This window comes from Hylobates moloch, unplaced genomic scaffold (genome assembly GCF_009828535.3).
Source record: "Hylobates moloch isolate HMO894 unplaced genomic scaffold, HMol_V3 SCAFFOLD_13, whole genome shotgun sequence".
Classification (NCBI taxonomy): Eukaryota; Metazoa; Chordata; class Mammalia; order Primates; family Hylobatidae; genus Hylobates; species Hylobates moloch.
This window is the reverse complement of record NW_026652288.1, coordinates 37,658,750-37,680,444: the sequence shown is the minus strand read 5'-3', so window position 1 is coordinate 37,680,444 and position 21,695 is coordinate 37,658,750. Positions and strand designations below refer to the sequence as shown.

The following is a 21,695-nucleotide window of genomic DNA, read 5'->3' as shown; positions in this document are numbered from 1 at the left end:
TAAAGACAGGATCTCACTCCGTTTCCTAGGCTGGAGTGCAGTGGCATGATCATGGCTCACTGGAGCCTCTACCTCCCAGGTTCAAGTGATCCTCTCACCTCAGCTTCCTGAGTAGCTGGGACCACAGGTATGCATCACCAGGCCTGACTAGACTGTTTTTTTTTGAGACGGAGTTTCCCTCTGTTACCCAGGCTGGAGTGCAGTGGTGTGATCTTGGCTCACTGCAACCTCCACCTCCCGGGTTCAAGCAATTCTCTGCCTCAGCCTCCCGAGTAGCTGTGCTTACAGGCACCCACCACCACACCCGACTAATTTTTTGTATTTTTAGTAGAGACGGGGGTTTCACCATGTTGGCCAGGCTGATCATGAACTCCTGTCCTCATGATCCACCCGCCTCGGCCTCCCAAAGTGCTGGGATTACAGGCATGAGCCACCGTGCCCAACCCTAACTAATTTTTTAAGTTTTTGGATTTAGGAGGTCTCACTATGTTGCCCAGGCCGGTTTCAAACTCTTGGGCTCAAGTGATCTTCCCACTTCGGCCTCCCAAAGTGTTGAGATTACAGGTGTGAACCACCACGTCCAGCCTTACATGGATTTCATATATGTACACAGATCATCTCTAGGCAAGAAACTAGTCACGGAGTTGCCTTTGGGAAAGGTTACTGAGATACTAGGGGTTAGAAATGTGAGGGAGACTTAATTGATACTTACATCCTCTATAGACATTGGAGTTTTTCATTATGTGCATGTATTACGTTTTTAGTGTAATATTTGATACCTACAAAGCAGTACATCCAACATAGTGAAGAGATTAAGTACATGGACCGTGGAGCCAGACTGCCTCTCAGATCCCAGCTGAGTCTGTGGGCAAGTTCCTTAATCTCCCTGGGTCTCAGAGCCCTTGCTGTAAAATAGGAACAGCGATAGTGCCTCCCTCGGGGTTGCCAGGAAGATCAGTGAGGAACCTGTGTCAGGTACTCAGAACAGGGCAGGGTGTATAGTATGCTCTCAGCATTAGCTGTTGTAAGTGTACGAGAATCATAAAACCAACAGACCACGAACCATCTTTTAAAAAACTGTATCGATCAGTTTTTGATAGTTGGGAGGGAACTTTTCTTTTTGCTTACTTTGATCTTAGTTTTTTAAAAGGGATTTGGGAGTGGAGTAAGGAGAGGGGATGACTTTTAGAGCTAGTTGGAGCTGTATGTCCCCCTCGATCCTGATGCGTGTACCAGTTATGTGGCACGGCCCCAGATGAGTGCCTCCCTGTCGGAGCCTCAGTGTCCTGCTCTGTGCAGTGGGGATTTGTAGTGCATATCTCCCAGAGGAGATGCTTTGTGTCCTAGGAGCTGTTATGAGGTCACCTTTGTCACTTACCACTTGGCCTTTCCGTTTCAGATGTTGACGATGAGTATGAGGACGAGGACCAGTGGGAGGATGGAGCAGAGGACATCCTAGAGAAAGGTGTGTGTGAGCCCTGCCTCCACAAGACTACTGGGAAGAGGGTGGCTGAGAGGGTCTTCAGAGCCCATTCCCCCCACCCCCCATCCCTTGTACACCCCAATTCCCACCGTCCTCACCTTGCTTCTTTCTGTCCTTCCCAGAGAGACCAGCTCCCTGCTTTTTCCTTTTAGGCCCATGAGTGGGGGGTGGGGCTGTGGGCTGGGGATGTTGTGGGGAGAGAACTCTGGGATCCCAGGGCCCAGTGAATCCCTTCTGGGGTTGTAGGGTGGGCGAGCTCTGTCCCAAGATACCCCCCACTTCCTGGGCCAGTGCCCCCCTTTCCCCGTTATTTTCCGTTCTGTGCGCCTCATACATTTCGGCTTCTCCCCAACCACCTGGTGCCTGGCCTTTACTTTTGATTTTCAACCTTTCTGTGTCCCTCCCTTCCCCTCCCCCAACCCATTGGTTGATTTTGCTGCTATAATTTGGCTCATACTTTGTCTGCCCTCGCCCACCACCACCACCACCACCACAACCACCACCACCACCACCACCTCCTCTTCCTCCAAGTAGAAGAGATTGAAGGTAAGAATCTGAAAAGTATGATTCCCCAACCTTCCTCCCATATCCTGACACTTCCTCTTTCCTGAGGCACCTGCCCTCACCGGTAGCCTCCCCACCAGCCCCGGTCTGGCCCTGGGGGCTCTGACCTATGTAGGATCCACAGTCAGGGAGTTCTGGGGCCAGGTATACCCCAGTTGTTGACCTGGGAAAGCATGGATGTGTCTGTCTGGGACTGAGCATTTGTGGGCGGTAGCGATGTGTGGGGTGGGGTGCAGTCCAGGGTGTGCCTGGACAGTGACTTTGAGATGGGAACAGCTGGAAGCCCCCCAACTTGCTGGGCCCCATCCCCAGTCTTTTTGACAAGAAGCAGGATGCTGAGTAGGACAGACTAGGGGATGAAGGGTTGGGATTTCCTCTGTGAGATGTCATCTTGCCCCAGGGCCAAACCCTGGCCCTGTTAGCTGCACGCCCCTATTTTCTCCAGGCCCCTGCCCTCCACCTGCCATTGCTCACGCCTTCTGCCCATTTTTTTTCAGCCTCCAATATCGATAATGTTGTCCTGGATGAAGATCGTTCTGGGGCTCGCCGCCTGCAAAACCTCTGGAGGTGGGCAAGGAAGGGAAACACGGTGGGATTGGCTCCTGTGGGGAGATTTGGGGGTAGGTTAGCCCACCTGCTGTCCTCAACCTTCAAGTCGTGTTTGCTTCCCCCCTTGTGCTCCAGGGACCAGCGAGAAGAAGAACTGGGCGAGTATTACATGAAGAAATATGCCAAGTCATCTGTGGGAGAGACGTAAGGGCATGGCGGGGGCAGGTCGGGGCAGGGAGCAGGTGGTCCCTAAGCGGGAAGGGGCGGGGATCTGACAGAGCTTCACCCCTTCCTTCCTGACTGCCCTCCTCCTTTCAGGGTGTATGGAGGATCTGATGAGCTCTCAGATGACATCACCCAGCAGCAGCTGCTCCCAGGAGTCAAGTAAGGGGGTTGGGATGGTGGGGGCCATGCTGGGGTGCGAATCTTGTATGGGGTGATGGTGCTCAAACAGGTGGCTCCCTGAAATAAGTCAGGGCAGAGTCACACAGGCAGTGTGGTGGATGGCGGGGGTAGGGAGGGCAAGGTGGCACTTTCTCTTTCCTCTTGCTCCTGGGTAGAAGCGTGGGGAAGCCAGTGAGTATGGGGGAACCTGGATGTGAAACCAGAGGAAGGGGGTGGCCCTGGGGGTTCGTCTGTTTGTTACTGAAGATCCAGCTTCCCTGAAGGGTTTCCTTTTCCTCTGCTGCTTAGGGATCCCAATCTGTGGACTGTCAAATGTAAGGTATGTGCTCTGACCTCGGGGCTTGGAGGAGGTGGGAGAATGGGGGAGGCTGCTTTGTGGGGGAGAAGTGTCTGTCTGTCTGTCCCGGGTCTCCGTGGCCTGCCAGTCACTTGGTCCTTCTGTCTCCATCCCTCACTCCACGTTACTGACTGGCTATCTCCCACCTCCATCTTCCTGGCTGTCCATCCTTCTTTTTCTCTCCTCTTTTGGCCCTACTTTATTTTATTTTTTTTTTTTTTATAATCTTTTTATTTATTTATTTATTTATTTTATTTTTTATTTTTTTTCTTTTTGAGACGGAGTCTCGCTCTGTCACCCAGGCTAGAGTGTGGTGGCGCAATCTCGGCTCACTGCAAGCTCCGCCTCCCGGGTTCACGCCATTCTCCTGCCTCAGCCTCTCCGAGTAGCTGGGACTACAGGCGCCCTCCACCACGCCCGGCTAATTTTTTGTATTTTTAGTAGAGACGGGGTTTCACCGTGGTCTCGATCTCCTGACCTCGTGATTTGCCCGCCTCGGCCTCCCAAAGTGCTGGGATTACAAGCGTGAGCCACCGCGCCCGGCCTACTTTATCTTTCTTGCTGCTGTCTCCTGCCCCCTTTCCTGTGTCCTTTCCTCCATCCTGTCATCTCTCTCAAATCTGCCTCTCATCTTCCAGATTGGGGAGGAACGGGCCACGGCGATTTCCTTGATGCGCAAGTTCATTGCCTACCAGTTCACAGACACGGTAAGTCGGGTAGGCAGGCGGCTTGGTGAGGAGACATGGCAACACCCAGAGGGAAGGACATTGTCAACTTCAGGGGTACCAGGTGCCTCTGTGTTGAGCAGAGCTGCCTGCTGAGTGAGCTGCTTGAGCTGGAATAAGACCACTGCCTAGATGGAAAGGCTCCTCTCGGCCTAGACGGATATGTTGTCTTTGTTCTCTGCATTTCTGGCAGGGTCCTGTCACCCTTGTAGCCCTTTGGAAGTCAGCTAGCTAGCTTCCTTCACCTTTTCTTTGTGAGAGTGGGTTTGCCTGTTCACCAGCTGTTTTGGGCTGGGATCACCCACTTCACCACATGCCAGGCAGCAAATGCTGCATCCAAGGCCCAGGTCTTTCTTTAGACTGACAGAGTTTGAGTCTTGCCCTTGCCACTTCTTAGCTGTGTGACTCTGATGCACCTACTTCCCCTCTCTGGGCCCCTTGGTTGCCTCTCAGCATCATTAGGATTAGGTGGCTTTTGGCTGGGCACAGTGGCTTACACCTGTAATACCAGCACTCTGGAAGGCTGAGGCAGGCAGATCACTTGAGGTCAGGAGTTCCAGACCAGCCTGGCCAATGTGGTGAAACCCCATCTCTACTAAAAATACAAAACTCAGCCGGGTGTGGTGGTGCACACCTGTAGTCCCAGCTACTTGGGAAGCCGAGGCAGGAGAATCACTTGAACCCAGGAGGCAGAGGTTGCAGCGAGCCGAGATCGCATCACTGCACTCCAGCATGAAAAAAAAAAAAAAGGATTAGGTGGCTTTATGTCCAGCTCTCAGCTAGGACTTGTTCTGCAGCTTGCATTTACTTAGCAGAGCTGTTGTCAGAGGCTTAATTGGCAGTTTGGGAACCAGGGCAAACGCTATGAAGGGTGCTGGCTGGTAGCTTTCTCAGATAACATGATCCCTGCTAGGGATCATGCTTTTACCTGTCCAACCACTGGGTGTGACCCAGTGCGACCAAGTAGACAGTTGCGGGGTTTGCAAACTACGATTTTAAATGTGCTCAAATGTCCTCCTCAAAGGCCGGCCGCGGTGGCTCGTGCCTGAATCCTCAGCACTTAGGGAGGCCAAGGCAGGTGGATCATAAGGTTAGGAGTTCGAAACCAGCCAGTTTGAGACCAGCCTGGCCAACATGGCGAAACCTTGTCCCTACCAAAAATACAAAAATTAGCTGGGCATGGTGGCGCTTGGCTGTAATCCCAGCTACTTGGGAGGCTGAGGCAGGAGAATCACTTGAACCTGGGAGGCAGAGGTTACAGTGAGCCAAGACTGTGCCATTGCCTTCCAGCCTGGGCGACAGAGTGAGACTCCATCTCAGGGTGGGTAGGGGGTGGAATGTCTTCCTCATTATTATACTAGTAAGTGTCTCTGCCTGTCATGGGTGAGACTGGGGTTTGTGGGGTATGATTCCCCAACAGGGAGGCTGAAAAGGTACCTTTTGGCGAGGTGTGGTGGCTAATGTCTGTAATACCAGTGTTTTGGGAGGCTGAGGTAAAAGGAGTTCGAGGCCAGCCTGGACATCATAGTGACATAGTGACACCTGGTCTCTACAAAGAAAATAATAATAGGCCGGGCGCAGTGGCTCACGCCTGTAATCCCAGCACTTTGGGAGACTGAGGCATGTGGATCACCTGAGGTTAGGAGTTCAAGACCAGCTTCACCAACATGGTGAAACTCCGTCTCTACCAGAAATACAAAAAATTAGTAAGGCGTGGTGGTACATGTCTGTAATCCCAGCTACTCAGGAGGCTGAGACAGAAGAATTGCTTGAACCCAGGAGTCGGAGGTTGTAGTGAGCCAAGCTCGTGCCACTGCACTCCAGCCTGGGCAACAGAGCGAGACTCTGTCTCAAAAAAAATAAAAATAAAATAAAATAATAATAATATTAAAAAATTAATCCTCGTACATGGTACCCTGGGGTAAAATTCTAGTTACTTCATTTGAGTTATGTCTCTGATTATTCTTTTTTTTTTTTTTGAGGTGGAGTTTCACTCTTGTTGCCCAGGCTGGAGTGCAATGGTGTGGTCTCGGCTCACTGCAACCTCTGCCTCAGCCTCCCGAGTAGCTGGGATTATAGGCATCCACCACTATGCCCGGCTGATTTTTTTGTATTTTTAGTAGAGACGGGGTTTCACCATGTTGGCCAGCCTGGTCTTGAACTCCTGGCTCAAGTGATCCACCCACCTTGGCCTCCCAAAGTGCTGGGATGGCAGTTCTGAGCCACTGTGCCCAGCCTAAAATTTAATTTTTCTAAAGTGTAAACTATGGCGGAATTTATATATTGTAGTATATTCATAACCATCATCACCGTCTAATTCCAGGACATTTTCATTATCCCAAAAAGAAACTGATACCCATTAGCCATCACTCCCGATTCTTCCCTCCTCACAGCTCCTGGTAACTACGAATCTACTTTCTTTCTCCGTGGATTTGACTATTTGAACTCTGAATGGTTCATACAAAGGGAATCATACAATATGTCGCCTTTTGTGACTGACTTGCTTCACTTAATGTTTTCAAGACTCATCCATATTGTAGCATATATCAAGACTTCATTTTTGTTTGTTTGTTTGTTTTTTTGAGATGGAGTTTTACTCTTCTTGCCCAGGCTAGAATGTAATGATGCAGTCTTGGCCCACTGCAACTGCTGCCTCCCAGGCTCAACTGATTCTCCTATCTCAGTCTCCCAAGTAGCTGGGATTACAGGTGCCCGACACCATGCCTGGCTAATTTTTGTATTTTTAGTAGAGATGGGGTTTCAGCATGTTGGCCAGGCTGGTCTCGCACTCCTGACCTCAGGTGATTGGCCCACCTTGGCCTCCCAAAGTGTTGGGATTACAGGTGTGAGCCACTGCACCCAGCCTTAATTTTTTTTTTTTTTTTTGAGACAGAGTCTCGCACCATTGCCCAGGCTGGAGTGCAATGACGCGATCTCGGCTCGCTGCAACCTGCACCTGCCGGGTTCAAGCGATTTTCCTGCCTCAGCCTCCCAAGTAGCTGGGATTACAGGCACCCATCACCATGCCCAGCTAATTTTTTTTTTTTTTTTTTTTTTTTGTATTTTTAGTAGAGACGGGGTTTCACCATGTTGGCCAGGCTGACCTTGCACTCCTGACCTCAGGTGATCCACCCCTCAGCCTCCCAAAGTGCTGGGATTATAGGCATGAACCACTGTGCCCGGCCAACCGGCCTTAATTTTTGTATTTTTAGTAGAGACAAGGTTTTACCATGTTGGCCAGGCTGGTATTGAACTCCTGACCTCAAGTGATCCACCTGCCTCGGCCTCCCAAAGTGCTGGGATTACAGGCATGAGCCACCGCTCCTGGCCTTTTTTTTTCTTTTAGTTGGTATTTACAGCTATACGTTTACTTCTAAGCATGGCTTTTTCCAAATCTCATAAGTTTTGGTATCTAGGAGTGTGTTGCCATGTATTTGTGAATTTCCTAAGTATCTTTCTGTTGGTTTTTAACTTCATTACATATGGGTGGAGAATATACTTTATATGATTTTAGTTCTTTTATGTTTACTGAGACGTGTTTTATGGCCTAACCTGTGGTTTATTCTGGAAAGTTCAATATGCCCTTGAGAAGAAAGTGCATTCTGCTGTTGTTAGATGAAGTGTTCTTTTTTCCCATTTCCGCTTACTAAGTGGAAATTGAAGGTGAAATGTTCTGTCTGTAGCTGGCTATTAGGTTTAGTTGGCTTACAGTGTTGCTCAAGTGTTCTCTTTCCTTGTTGATCTTGGGTCTAGCTCTATCCATGATTCAAAGCAGGGTATTGCAGTCAACGATTGTTACTGTTGTCAGTTTCTTCCTTCATTTTCATTAGTTTCTGCTTCATATATTTTGAGGCTCTGTTAGTTTCATATACATTTGTAATTCTATCTTCTTGATGGATTGACCTTTTTATTGTTATAAAATGTTTTTTGTTGGCCGGGCGCGGTGGCTCACGCTTGTAATCCCAGCACTTTGGGAGGCCGAGGCGGTCGGATCACAAGGTCAGGAGATCGAGACCACGGTGAAAGTCTGTCTCTACTAAAAATACAAAAAATTAGCCGGGCGTGGTGGCGGGCGCCTGTAGTCCCAGCTACTCAGAGAGGCCGAGGCAGGAGAATGGCGTGAACCCGGGAGGCGGAGCTTGCAGTGAGCCGAGATTGCGCCACTGCACTCCAGCCTGGGTGACAGAGCGAGACTCCGTCTCAAAAAAAAAAAAAAAATGTTTTTTGTTGTCTCTGGTAGCAATTTTTGTCTTAAAGTATATTTTGTCTGATGTAACCACTCCTTTCTTGGTTCTTCTTTTAGTTGCTTTTTTTTTTTTTTTGAGACGGAGTTTTGCTCTTATTGCCCAGGCTGGAGTGCAATGGTGCGATCTCAGCTCACCACAACCTCCGCCTCCTGGGTTCAAGAGACTCTCCTGCCTCAGCCTCTCGTGTAGCTGGGATGACAGGCATGTGCCACCACACCCGGCTAATTTTGGATATTTTTAGTAGAGACAGGGTTTCTGCATGTTGGTCAGGCTGGTCTTGAACTCCTGACCTCAAGTGATCCACCTGCCTTGGCCTCCCAAAGTGCTGGGATTACAAGCATGAGCCACCATGCCCGGCTCTAGTTGCTTTTTAAAAACACAGAACATATGTTGGATAGCTTTCTATATTAGTAAATACAGGTTAATCTAATTTTTATTTTATTTTTTATATTTAAGGGACAGGGTTTCACTCTGTTGCCCAGGCTGGAGTGCAGTGGTGCGATCTCAGCTCACTGCAGCCTCAACCTCCCGGGCTCAAGCAATCCTCCCCACTCAGCCTCCTGAGTAGCTGGGACTACAGGCATGTGCCATCACACCCATCTAGTTTTTGTATTCTTTAACTGCAACATTGTATTTCATGGTACATTAAGCCATAAATTAACTAGTTACTGTTTCTGGATATTTTTTAAATTTTTAGTCCGGTTTGTTTGCTGTGATAAATAATTCTGCAGGGAACACCTTTGTGTCCATGTCATTGTGCCACTGTGTTTCTGTGGAATAAATTTCTAGAAGAGGGACTGCTGATGAGTGGCAGTCATTTCTGTTATTAGCCGTTATGTCTCACTGTTTTCTCCTTCCACCGGCTCACCCTGCAGCCCCTGCAGATCAAGTCAGTAGTGGCACCAGAGCATGTGAAGGGCTACATCTACGTGGAGGCCTACAAGCAGACCCACGTGAAGCAGGCCATTGAGGGAGTGGGCAACCTGCGGCTTGGCTACTGGAACCAGCAGATGGTGCCCATCAAGGAGATGACAGATGTGCTCAAAGTGGTGAAGGAGGTGGCCAACCTGAAACCAAAGTCCTGGGTCCGCCTCAAGCGGGGCATCTACAAGGATGACATTGCTCAGGTGCCGGGGGCGGGGTGGCATGGGGGTCAGGGTCCCTCCATTCTGTTCTCCCTTCCTTTCCTTTTGTCCTTCCCACCCTCTTTGTGCTGCAGAGAATAGAACCCCACTCAGATGAGGTGAAGCAGAGCCTGGGTTTTGTGAGCACACAGGAAACGGATGGCCATCTTCCATGCACATTCCCAGGCGTGTTGAGTAAAGGTCTGAAGGAGTGGAGGGCGTGAGGCATGTGGAGCTCTTGGGGAGGAGTGCTGTAGGCAGCAGGAGTGGCCTGTGAGATAGGATGGCACAGTCACTGGCTACAGCAGGGATAGCGCGAGATGAGTCAGGGAGCTCACGAGGGCTTGTGGCCCATTGGAGAGCTTTGGTGTTCACTGGCGTAGGATGGGAGGGCTCTAAGGCACACAGGCTGACTTCAGTGTTAATAAGATTTCTCTGGTGACTGTGTTGAGACTAGACCACTGGTTCTTAAGCCAAGGCGATGTTTCCCCAGGGGACATTTGGTAATGTCTGGAGACATTTTTGGTTACGTCAGCTGGGGGAGGGGGTTGATGATTATGGCGTCTAGCGGGTTAAAGCCAGAAATGCTAGACACACACATCCTCCAATGCACAGGATGGCTGCCCACAACAAAAAATTACCTGGCCCAAAAAGTCAATAGTGCCAAGGCTGAGAAACCCGGGAATAGCCTGGAGGGGGCCATGGGCAAGAGCATGGAGACCTGGGAGGGGGCTGCTGCTGTAGCACATCCCACCCAGGTGGCAGTGCTGGTGGGATGGCACCAAGACCCTAATACAAGTTGAGTGTCTCTAACCTGAATGCTTGAGACCAGAGGTGTTTTTCAGATTTCAGATTTTTTCAGCTTTTGGAATATTTGCATTATGCTTACCGGTTGAGCATCCCAAATCTGAAAATCCAAGAGTGAGCATTTCCTTCGAGCATCATGTTGGTGCTCACAAGGTTTCCTATTTTTGAGCCTTTTGGGTTTTTGGATTTGGAATGCTGAGACTGCAGTGGAGGAGGGGAAGAGGTCAGGTATTTTGAAGGCAGAGCTGATGGAATTTGCCAACGGGTCGGGTGTGGGTGTAAGAGAAACAAAGGAGTCAAGCGTGGCTCCCAGGTTGTGTGCCTGAGCAGAGGGAGGCGGCAGGTTTGGAGGAATCAGCGGTTTGGCTGTGGTTGTCCTGGATTTGAGGGACCTTTAGACATCCAGGTGGAGATACCAAGCAGGCAGTGGCTTCTCAGTGCCAGAGTTGAGGGGAGAGACAAGCTAGAGTGGGACTTTTGGGAGTGGTCAGCAGCCTGGTTTCTTCCCCACCATCCTGTGTCCCTTCTCCTTCCTAGCATCTCCTGACCCTTCTTGTGTCTGGGGTCAGGGAGGAGGTTGGGGCCCTGCTGACCTCCTGCTCGCCCTGCTCAGGTGGACTACGTGGAGCCCAGCCAGAACACCATCTCCCTGAAGATGATCCCGCGCATCGACTACGATCGCATCAAGGCCCGCATGAGCTTGGTACTCAGGGGAATCTGGGCCTGGGGGAGGAGGTGTGCTCGATCCCGCTGGTGGCCAAGCCCCCTCCCTCACCCTTCCCACCCATGCCCCTTTCCTCCATAGAAAGACTGGTTTGCCAAAAGGAAGAAGTTTAAGCGGCCTCCACAGAGGCTGTTTGATGCTGAGAAGATCAGGTGCGTGTCCTTGGGGACTGGCTGGGCTGGGTCCCCAGGGCCAGTGTGCAGAATGTGCGTTTTGCATGTTCCTCCCCAGAAGTGGCCCCACCACAGGTTTAGCCTGTGAATTGGTTAGCTTGGCAGTATAGCCTCAGGCAAGTCACTTCACATCCCTGTGCCTCAGTTTCTTCTGCTATAAAGATTGATGAAGCTGGGCGCAGTGGGAGGGAGCACTTTGGAAGGCTAAGGCAGGAGGCTTGCTTGAGGCCAGAAGTTCGAGACCAGCCTGGGCAACATAATGAGATCCTGTCTTTTAAAATAATATAATAATAAAAAGAAAAAAGTTAAAAAAAATATTTAAGAAGATTGATGAGGCCGGACGTGGTGGCTCACACCTATAATCCCAGCACTTCGGGAGGCCGAGGCGGGCGGATCACTTAAGGTCAGGAGTTCAAGACCAGCCTGGCCAACATGTTGAAACCTTGTCTCTACTAAAAATATAAAAATTAGCCAAGGGTTGTGGTGGGCACCTGTAATCCAAGCTACTCGGGAGGCTGAGGCAGGAGAATTGCTTAAACCCACGAGGCAGAAGTTGCAGTGAGCCGAGATCGTGCCACTGCCTTCCAGCCTGGGTGACAGAGCGAGACTCCATCTCAAAAAAAAAAAGAAAACAACCTCTGCTTCCTCAAATTATAGATTATAGTGAGAATTAAAGAAATTAGTATGCGTATGTACTCAGAATGCACTTGGCACATAGTAAGTGTGATCCATGGTATGATATATTGAAATGGGATTCATGGACTATGTCAGGCTTTAGAAAGTCTCCTTTCCTGATCTGCTTATGCCCACTTGAGATGGGGGGGTATGGAGCCCGTTTCCCTCAGGATACCCGCCAGACTCCCTAGCTGGGTAGAGAATTGGAGCAGCCCAGGAATTTCAACATCCCAGGGCCAACTGGGGGCTCCGGCAGGGAGGGCAGGAGAGGAGGACATGGAGAAACGAGAGGTGCCAGTGACACTCTTCCCTCTGGTCCTGTTCTAGAACTAATTGTGTGCGATTCAGCCAGTCAGGTTTTCCTTCAGATAAAGGAAGAGCTGTGGAATGCACCTTTGAGTCTGCACCGAAGGGCCTTGCTAATACTTCACCTGCCTGAGTTCGGACCCATTTATACCACTGGTTTCGACTCACCTGAACTTCTCTTTGCAAAGAGCAAACCCTAGTGCTCCCTTCCCCACCCCCCAGCAAGCCAGCTGACCAAGTACCCCAACATGCCCAGTACCCCAACATACCCCAACGTGTTGGCCCGTCTCCCAGATTCATCATGGGAGAAGGCAATTGCATGAGTGCAGGAGGAACTTGACCTGCTCCTCCGTGAAGGAGGCTCCTTCCCCACCCCAGAGACATGGAACAGGCACTAAGCGGCCTCCACTCCACATTTGGGGCCGGGAGCTGCAGGCTTGGGAGTCCCACCTGCTTGCTTTTGAAACCTGTCAAGATTCTGGCTTGGCAACCTTGGGCATGTGATGTAACCTTCCTGAGCCTGCATTCCCTCACCTGGAAATGATGAGCAGTTACTGATGTCACAGATTTGGGGAAGAGTCTGTGAGGTCATGAATGTGCAGGCCAGGCTGAGCGCTCTGCGAATATTAACTGGTATCATTGTCTGAAACTGTTACTTTGTTCAGCTAATGTTTACTGCATACTTTCTGTGTATTGGGCACTATTCTTGGTGAAATTTAGTGAATGTTACATCCCCGACCTTCTGAAGCTGACATGCTAGTTAGGGGGACAAGTCAAACACTAGCTCATCAGATGGTGATCGGTGCTCTGGTGAAAGATAAATCAGGGAATGGGTGGAGGAGTGCAGGTAGGTGGGAGGCGGGCCTTTGGGGTTTGTGAGAAGTCACTGCTGCTCAGAGGGTGTGTGCTGGGATGGGATGGGTCAGTCTGCCTGTGGTCCTCTCCCCCTGTTGCCAGCTGAGAAGACTGAGGTACAGCAAGATTCTCTTCGTGACTCTCCCTTCTAATCTTCTCTCTCCCATCAAATTCCAGGTCCCTGGGGGGTGATGTTGCCTCTGATGGTGACTTCCTCATCTTTGAGGGGAACCGTTACAGCCGGAAGGGCTTTCTGTTCAAGAGCTTCGCCATGTCTGCTGTGGTGAGGATCCCAGAGGGGCGTTGGTAATGGGGGTGGTGTGAGCGTTCTCCTGCACGTGAGGCCCTGGGCTGTGGATTATCTGATTCTGTCCCACTCCTCAAGTTAGGAGTGTTCCCTAGGAGAAGTATTCCCCTAGGGCCCACTCAGCCCACTCAGCTGGGCTGTTGCACTGACCTTGGTCCATTTCCTTCTCTTCCCCTCACCGCTTGGGGCTTAGATCACGGAGGGTGTGAAGCCCACACTCTCTGAGCTGGAAAAGTTTGAGGACCAGCCAGAGGGCATCGACCTGGAGGTGGTGACTGAGAGCACAGGTATTTGATCCCCCTCTATAACCTGGGCCAAGGAGCAGGGGCGGCCCATGGTGGCAACCCCTGAGTCAGCCCTACGACTGCCCCTGCAGGGAAGGAGCGGGAGCACAACTTCCAACCTGGGGACAACGTGGAGGTCTGTGAGGGTGAGCTCATCAACCTGCAGGGCAAGATCCTCAGTGTGGATGGCAACAAGATCACCATCATGCCCAAGCATGAGGACCTCAAGGTGGGTGCCCCGTGTTCCCAGGGGCAGGGGTTGGAGTGTTCAGGCACATCTGGCTGTATGTGGCTGTCGAGGTGGTGGTGTGCCTGGTGACACCTGGTTTCCAGGAGGGTAAGTTGAGGCCCTTCTAGTGTTCTCAGGTGCCTGAGAGAGGCTCTATCTGAGTGCAGCTCAGGGTCGGTGGGCAGCAGGCCTGCCTGGTGGTGTCTGTCTCTGGAGAGTGACTTGGTCTATCTTTTGTTTCTGAAAAGCAAGATATCTGGGTAGTACTGGGTTGAGAGTGTGATTAACCATGGAGTAATCTGAGGTGGGGGCTTGATTTTGTTTGCTTAGCGCGGGGTGTGTGTTTGTCTGTGTCTGGTGTGTGTCTGAGGGGTTGTGCAGGCCCAATGTGATGTGTGGGGTGAGGCTGTCTCTGGGTGGGGCTGAGGAGCTGTCCAGTCGGGGGTCCCGTGTCTGAGGGGCAGGCTCTCTGTGTGGGTATAGGTAGGCATTGTGTGTCTTGAGGGCGGGCTGGGGTAAAGGTTGTCCAGGTTGGTGTCCTGTGTCTGGGGTCAGCTGTTTCTGGGGCAGTCTGAGGGGTCGTCTAGGTGGACTGAAGTAGTCTGGGGTGGGTGGTGTGAGCCTGAAGTGGGGTATTCGAGAACATGAGTGGATTCTGAAGACAGGAGGGGCAGGCAGGTTGTGGTGGTCTCCCCTCACCTGTTTGTTGTCCACATACCCAATCCCCCAGGACATGCTGGAGTTCCCAGCCCAGGAACTTCGGAAATACTTCAAGATGGGCGACCACGTGAAGGTGATTGCCGGCCGATTTGAGGGCGACACAGGCCTCATTGTGCGGGTGGAGGAGAATTTCGTTATCCTGTTCTCTGACCTCACCATGCATGAGGTAGGTGGATAGAAGGGTCGGGGAAGGGTGCATGTGCCAAGAGGAGACCCAGGTAGGCGAGTCACCTGGACCGGGCCTCACCCCTTTCACTATCCCTGGCAGCTGAAGGTGCTCCCCCGGGACCTGCAGCTCTGCTCAGAGACAGCATCAGGTGTGGATGTTGGGGGCCAGCATGAATGGGGCGAGCTGGTGCAGCTGGATCCCCAGACTGTGGGTGTCATCGTGCGACTAGAACGGGAGACCTTCCAGGTGTGTGTGTTGTGCTCTGTGGCGGGGACTTGCTTTTAGGAGGCTTCCTGTTCCTCAACCCCTCACCCTAGGAGGTGGCAGAGCCCCCAGACTGCTCTGGGTTGCAGACCTGGCTCTGTCACTCACATCTGACTGGCTGATAGTGGGTACATGTCAAGTCATTGATCCCTCCCCGTGCCTGTTTTCACACCCTGTAAAATGGAAACGAGAGCAGTGTCTCCTCTATTCGTAGTGAATGATTCCCTGAGGTTAGATCTGTGCCCTGGTGGCTGTTCCTCGCTCAAGGATGGAGTGCTACATGTGCCCTCCTGCCTTTGCTCCTTCCTCATGGATGTGGGAGTCGCGGAGCACAGTACTTAGGACCGTGGAGTCCACATCCACATCTCAGCTTTGTTGCTTCTGTGCTGTGTGACCCTGGGCTAGTGACTCACCCACTCCGAGCCTGAGTTTCCCTCTGTAAGATGGAAATCATGATAGAATCCACCTCAGAGGAAGTTTTGAGGCTTCAGTGAAATCTTACGGGGCCTGACACAGAACGATGGATGAACAATGTTGCTATCAGCCCCTTCTTCCATCTCTCAGGTCCCTGCTGCCCAATCGGGGGTGGAGTCTCCTCCCAAAGGGTGTTTTAGAATGACTGGGAACATTTTTGGTTGACCCAGTACCTAAAGGGTGGCACTCTGCCTGCCTACCCTGCAGCCAGGGAGTTGAGATGCCTTGTGGAGCTTGGGACCGTCTCCCACAAGGAAGGATTATCCCACTTTAGGGAACCCTTGCCCCGTGTCTCCCCTTCCCATTCTCACCCCCACAGCCTCCCTGCTGTCCCTCTGTAGGTGCTGAACATGTACGGGAAGGTGGTGACTGTCAGACATCAGGCTGTGACCAGGAAGAAGGACAACCGCTTTGCTGTGGCCTTGGACTCAGAGCAGAACAACATCCATGTGAAAGACATCGTTAAGGTCATTGATGGCCCCCACTCAGTGAGTACAAGTTCCTGCTTTTGAGCTGCATCTGAAAGAATTTGGTTGGTTGGGGGTGAGGGAGACATGGTCAAGAGAGTGACCCTTCTCTCCCTGGCTAGGGCCGAGAGGGGGAGATTCGCCATCTCTTCCGAAGCTTCGCCTTCCTACATTGCAAGAAACTGGTGGAGAACGGGGGCATGTTTGTCTGCAAGACCCGCCACCTGGTGCTGGCTGGGGGCTCAAAGGTGAGGTGGGCACGGCAGGACCCTGTGTGTTGGGTACCTGGCTCAGCTCTCCAGCCTCCTCTGGCTCCAGAAGTGACGAGATTGGGCTCGTGAGGGATTAGGAGAGCAGTGTCATTGTCAGGTCCTTGGCAAAGAGTGAGAAGGTTTATTTGGGATTCTGAGCTGTTCACCAAGTTATTTTTTATTTTTATTTTTTGGAAACAGAGTCTCGCTCTGTCACCCAGGCTGGAGTACAGTGGCGCGATCTCGGCTCACTGCAAGCTCCGCCTCCCGGGTTCACGCCATTCTCCTGCCTCAGCCTCTCCGAGTAGCTGGGACTACAGGCGCCCGCCACCACGCCCGGCTAATTTTTTTGTATTTTTAGTAGAGACGGGGTTTCACCGTGGTCTCGATCCCCTGACCTCGTGATCTGCCCGCCTCAGCCTCCCAAAGTGCTGGGATTACAAGCGTGAGCCACCGCGCCCGGCCTCACCAAGTTATTTATTCATTTCATTTTACTGAGCACCCGTTAGGTGCCAGACACTGGAGAACCAGTGGTGAACAAGACAAAAAAACTCGGCTCTCCCAGAGCTGATACTCCAGAGGTGTACAGACAGATAAACCCATCGTACAGCGTGAGATGATGGCAGGCGCTCTGAAGATAACAGAATGGGCTCAGGAGACAGGGAGTGACTAGGGCTGCTGTTTTAGACAGAGGAGGGTAAAAAAGGCCTCAGTGGGAGGCGACATTGGAGCAGAGACCTGAATGAAGGGATGGAGAGTGAGCATTTTGGGGGAACAGTAAGTGCAAAGGCCCTGAGGTGGGGCTTGTAGGAAAGTGTGCAGGACCAGGCATCACAGAGGAATTCAGGCCTGGGGTATGGGTGGCTGGGTGGTCTCCTCAGGGTCCTGCACATGGGATGATGAATTCCTGTGGTTTGTGGTTCCCCTATCCCCTGCCTGCCAGTTCACTCCTTGCTTCTATCCTAGCCCCGTGATGTGACCAACTTCACCGTGGGTGGCTTTGCGCCTATGAGTCCCCGGATCAGCAGCCCCATGCACCCCAGTGCTGGAGGTGAGAGGGGTTCAGGATCAGGGGATGTGGTGGGTAGAAGGGGCTGAAAGGAACTTGGTTGTTCAGCCTACACTCACTGAGTGCCTGTGCTGGGCTGGGCACTGCTATTAGGGGGTTCACCACCCACAGGAGGGTAGACACCACAGTGACAGCCCAGAATGATCAGGGCTTCCATAGGAAAGCCAAGGGGCAGGGGTGGGCAGAGGAGGCTCTTAACCCAAGTAGGGAGGAGTCAAGCAAGTGAAGGGAACGTTCTGATGGTGCCCTTGCTGTGGGCACAGCCGTGGGGGACCAGTGACATTCTCCCCCATCCCCAGGTCAGCGTGGCGGCTTTGGTAGCCCAGGTGGCGGCAGTGGTGGCATGAGCAGGGGCCGGGGCCGGAGGGACAACGAACTCATCGGCCAGACCGTGCGCATCTCCCAGGGGCCCTATAAAGGTGACCTGCGAGGCCTGGGGAGGCCTGGGGAGGGGCCTGGTGAAGGAGAGCCTGCCCAGCCTGACCTCCTGCTTCCCCCCGCAGGCTACATCGGTGTGGTGAAGGATGCCACGGAGTCCACGGCCCGTGTGGAGCTGCACTCCACCTGCCAGACCATCTCTGTGGACCGTCAGCGGCTCACCACGGTGTACGGACAGGGCCTGGGGAGGGTCAGGGTGGGGCTTGCTGGGCAGTGAGAGGGCTCTGCTCACCCCATTTGTTCTCCGCGTCCACAGGGGCTCACGGCGCCCAGGTGGCATGACCTCGACCTATGGGCGGACGCCCATGTATGGCTCCCAGACGCCCATGTATGGCTCTGGCTCCCGCACACCTATGTACGGCTCACAGACGCCCCTCCAGGATGGTGAGTGCCCGCAGGGGACAGGGAAGAGGGGCTAGGGGGACCTAGAGAAGGGACAGGACTGACAGACACACTCATTTCCCCGATTCCAGGCAGCCGCACCCCACACTACGGCTCGCAGACACCCCTGCATGATGGCAGCCGCACTCCTGCCCAGAGTGGGGCCTGGGACCCCAACAACCCCAACACGCCGTCACGGTGAGTCCACGGTTCCCCAGGTTCTGGTGTGTGCGAGGGGTGATGCTGGGTGTCTGGGGCATGGAGGGGTTTGTGGGGCCCACACAGCATTCTCTGCTCCTAGCCTCAGGCTGGTCCCTTTGAAGGAGGAGGCATAGCATGGCGGGGCAGGGGCAAAGCGGCCTCCTCTCCAGCCCCAGCCTCAGTAGTGATTGTGGTTACCCCGGGCCTGGAGAAAGATTGCCTGGGTGGGGTGACCTTGGGAGGGCACCCTCATCTCTGTCCGCCACAGTGTCAGTTGTGGAAGGAAAATAACATCAGGAGTGCCTCTGGATGGGGCTCCCGTGAGAATGAAATTGCTTCAGTTCCGGGTCTGGTGTAGGGTGCTGTTCTGGAAGCATCCACCCCATTATCACCACAGTCGCTCTCAACAGACTTTTCTCTCAACAGGGCTGAGGAAGAATATGAGTATGCTTTCGACGATGAGCCCACCCCGTCCCCGCAGGCCTATGGGGGAACCCCCAATCCCCAAACACCTGGCTACCCAGACCCCTCGTCCCCACAGGTCAACCCACAGTACAACCCGCAGACGCCAGGGACGCCGGCCATGTGAGTCCACTGGGGCCGGCCCTCGTCTACCGCTGCCCAAAGCCTCCTACTGCCAGCACCTGTTTTCCCCTCCCTCCTCCGACAAATGCCCCCTTCTCTCCTGTCTCTGCAGGTACAACACAGACCAGTTCTCTCCCTATGCTGCCCCCTCCCCACAAGGTTCCTACCAGCCCAGCCCTAGCCCCCAGAGCTACCACCAGGTGGCGCCAAGCCCAGCAGGCTACCAGAATACCCACTCCCCAGCCAGCTACCACCCTACACCCTCGCCCATGGCCTATCAGGTAATGGTCTGCCTGCCTGCCCTGGAGGGTGGTGGGCTAGGGTGGCTTTGGGCATATAGGGTTGGCCAGGCCAGATGACTATTCCCAATGACACTTCCTCTTTCCCCTGCAGGCTAGCCCCAGCCCGAGTCCCGTTGGGTACAGTCCTATGACACCTGGAGCTCCCTCCCCTGGTGGCTACAACCCACACACCCCAGGCTCAGGCATCGAGCAGAACTCCAGCGACTGGGTAACCACTGACATTCAGGTGAAGGTGCGGGACACCTACCTGGATACACAGGTGGTGGGACAGACAGGTGTCATCCGCAGTGTCACGGTACGTGGGGCCCAGGGTGGTGGGTGAGCAGGCATCCTGTCCTTGGTACCCCCTAAACTGGGGACAGACCTGTCCCCAGATGGTGACAGCCCAGAGTGGGCAGAGCTGGGATTGAGGAAGCCTAGAGGGCAAGGGGAGCTATGTGAACCCAAAGGAGGCACCTTACCCAATTTAGTGGGGAATCAGGGAGGGCTGCCTGGGGAAGGAGACATCTGAGCCAAGACCTGACAAATGAATAGGAGTAAGCTAAGGAAAGTGACTGGGGTGAGTGTGTTCCAAATGGAGGGAACTGCATGTGCAGAGGCCTGGAGGTGAGGAGAACCTGGGCACATTCTGGGAGCTGAAGGGTTTGTTGTGGCTGGAACATAAAGAGCCAAAGGGGGCTGGGCAGTGCTTCACACCTGTAATCCCAGCACTCTGGGAGGCCGAGGTGGGCAGATCACCTGTGGTCAGGAGTTCAAGACCAGCCTGGTCAACATGGTGAAACCCTGTCTCTACTAAAAAAAAAAAAATTAGCTGGGCGTAGTGGCGCACGCCTGTAATCCTAGCTACTCAGGAGGCTGAGGCAGGAGAATTGCTTGAACACAGGAGGTGGAGGTTGTGGTGAGCTGAGATAATGCCACTGCACTCCAGTCTGGGTGACAGAGCAAGACTCCTCTCAAAAAAAAAAAAAATGGTGAGTGATGAGGCCACAGAGTTGGCTGGAGCCCAACTCTCCAGGCTGGTGTCATGCACCAGCCTGGAGTACCTAGATTGTCCAGAGGGTGCTGGAGAGCCATGGAGGACTCTAAGCAGGAGAGGGGTGGGAGCAGATCTGTGGTGTGGAATTCTCCATCAGTGATGGATTGGGGGTGGGGAGACTGGGCTGGGAGCCCAGGGGGAGGTTGGGCTGCACTAGGGCAGGGCTGTGGGGAAGAGGCAGGAGGCAGGTGGGAGAGACCCTCACAGGCTGAATGGCCAGGCCTCAGAGCTAGGGGTTTGTTGGTGAGGGAGGTGACCAAGATGAGGTCCAGAGCTCTAGTGGGGCCTGCAGACCATGGGGCAGTCCCTGAGACCAGGTCCAGGAAGAGGAGCAGGTGTGGGGAAGATGCTGAGGCCAGTTTGGGACATGAAGAGTCAAGAAGCAGTCTCCTTTTTGCCTGTTAGCTTCATTCTGATGCTTCCCTTGCTGATTGGGTCACCCTGTCCACCCTGACATGCACTACAGGCCCCAGGCCTTGGAACCAGGCCCAGCCTTGGCCTTTCCTGCCCCCATTTCACCTTGAGTTCTCAGAATGAGCCCTGAGCCTGTGTCCCCTGGGAGTGCGGGCCTCAGTCCCATGTTGGGAGCAGGACAGGCTGACCAGGCTGTCCCCATCCTCCAGGGGGGCATGTGCTCCGTGTACCTGAAGGACAGTGAGAAGGTCGTCAGCATTTCCAGTGAGCACCTGGAGCCCATCACCCCCACCAAGAACAACAAGGTAAGGGCAGGGGGCAAGGAGATATGGGGGTATTGGGTGCTGACACGGACTCTGACCATATTCCCCCCACCCCCAGGTGAAAGTGATCCTGGGCGAGGATCGGGAAGCCACGGGCGTCCTGCTGAGCATTGATGGTGAGGATGGCATTGTCCGTATGGACCTTGATGAGCAGCTCAAGATCCTCAACCTCCGCTTCCTGGGGAAGCTCCTGGAAGCCTGAAGCAGGCAGGGCCGGTGGACTTTGGCAGATGAAGAGTGATCCTCCTTCCTTCCCTGGCCCTTGGCTGTGACACAAGATCCCGCTGCAGGGCTAGGCCGATCGTTCTGGATTTCCTTTTGTTTTTCTTTTTTAGTTTTCCATCTTTTCCCTCCCTGGTGCTCATTGGAATCTGAGTAGAGTCTGGGGGAGGTTCTCCACCTTCTTGTACCTCCTCCCCACAGCTTGCTTTTGTTGTACCGTCTTTCAATAAAAAGAAGCTGTTTGGTCTAAAAGTGTGTGTGTGTATGTGTGTGTGTGTATGCCGTGGGAATGAGGGTGTCTTGTTTTTAAGTGGGGTCATTTGCAGACCCCACTTCCTTGCTTTGTGGTTGGGGCAAATAACTGGACCCTACCTAAATCCATTTTCCCATCTAGATAATAGTAATAGTGCCTGCCCCAGAGAGCTCTTGAGGGGAATGTGTATGAGAAGACATCGGAAGGAGATGATCAGAGTAGAGCTTGTCATGTGATTGATGAAATTATATCTTATTCAGGCATGAATTATGCTAAGTGAAAATCGCACTCACTATCCCCCAGGAAATGTAAATTCCTCCTGTGGTGCAGGA

General features: G+C 52.9%; 1 protein-coding gene, 1 non-coding gene and 1 pseudogene across 2 annotated transcripts; all 3 read left to right on the top strand.

Moving 5' to 3' along the window:
* LOC131380928 (uncharacterized) overlaps positions 1–1,643 on the top strand; it is an 18,942-nt pseudogene extending 17,299 nt beyond the window's left edge.
* Positions 1,402–21,362, top strand: SUPT5H (SPT5 homolog, DSIF elongation factor subunit). Its single transcript, XM_032172959.1, has 26 exons — positions 1,402–1,465; positions 2,545–2,614; positions 2,732–2,800; positions 2,915–2,980; positions 3,290–3,320; positions 3,977–4,045; positions 9,186–9,437; positions 10,855–10,944; positions 11,047–11,117; positions 13,152–13,257; positions 13,475–13,568; positions 13,658–13,794; positions 14,525–14,680; positions 14,783–14,929; positions 15,763–15,909; positions 16,011–16,136; positions 17,106–17,190; positions 17,508–17,627; positions 17,712–17,814; positions 17,903–18,030; positions 18,120–18,225; positions 18,655–18,813; positions 18,926–19,094; positions 19,207–19,410; positions 20,775–20,870; positions 20,947–21,362. The coding sequence occupies exons 3-26, from the start codon at positions 2,766–2,768 to the stop codon at positions 21,088–21,090; spliced, it is 2,841 nt and encodes a 946-aa protein (XP_032028850.1). The 5' UTR covers positions 1,402–1,465; positions 2,545–2,614; positions 2,732–2,765; the 3' UTR covers positions 21,091–21,362.
* On the top strand, positions 12,613–12,684 carry LOC131381083 (small nucleolar RNA ZL116). Its single transcript, XR_009209534.1, has one exon. It is a non-coding gene; the product is annotated as a small nucleolar RNA ZL116 (small nucleolar RNA).
* Positions 21,363–21,695: the final 333 nt, after the last annotated feature.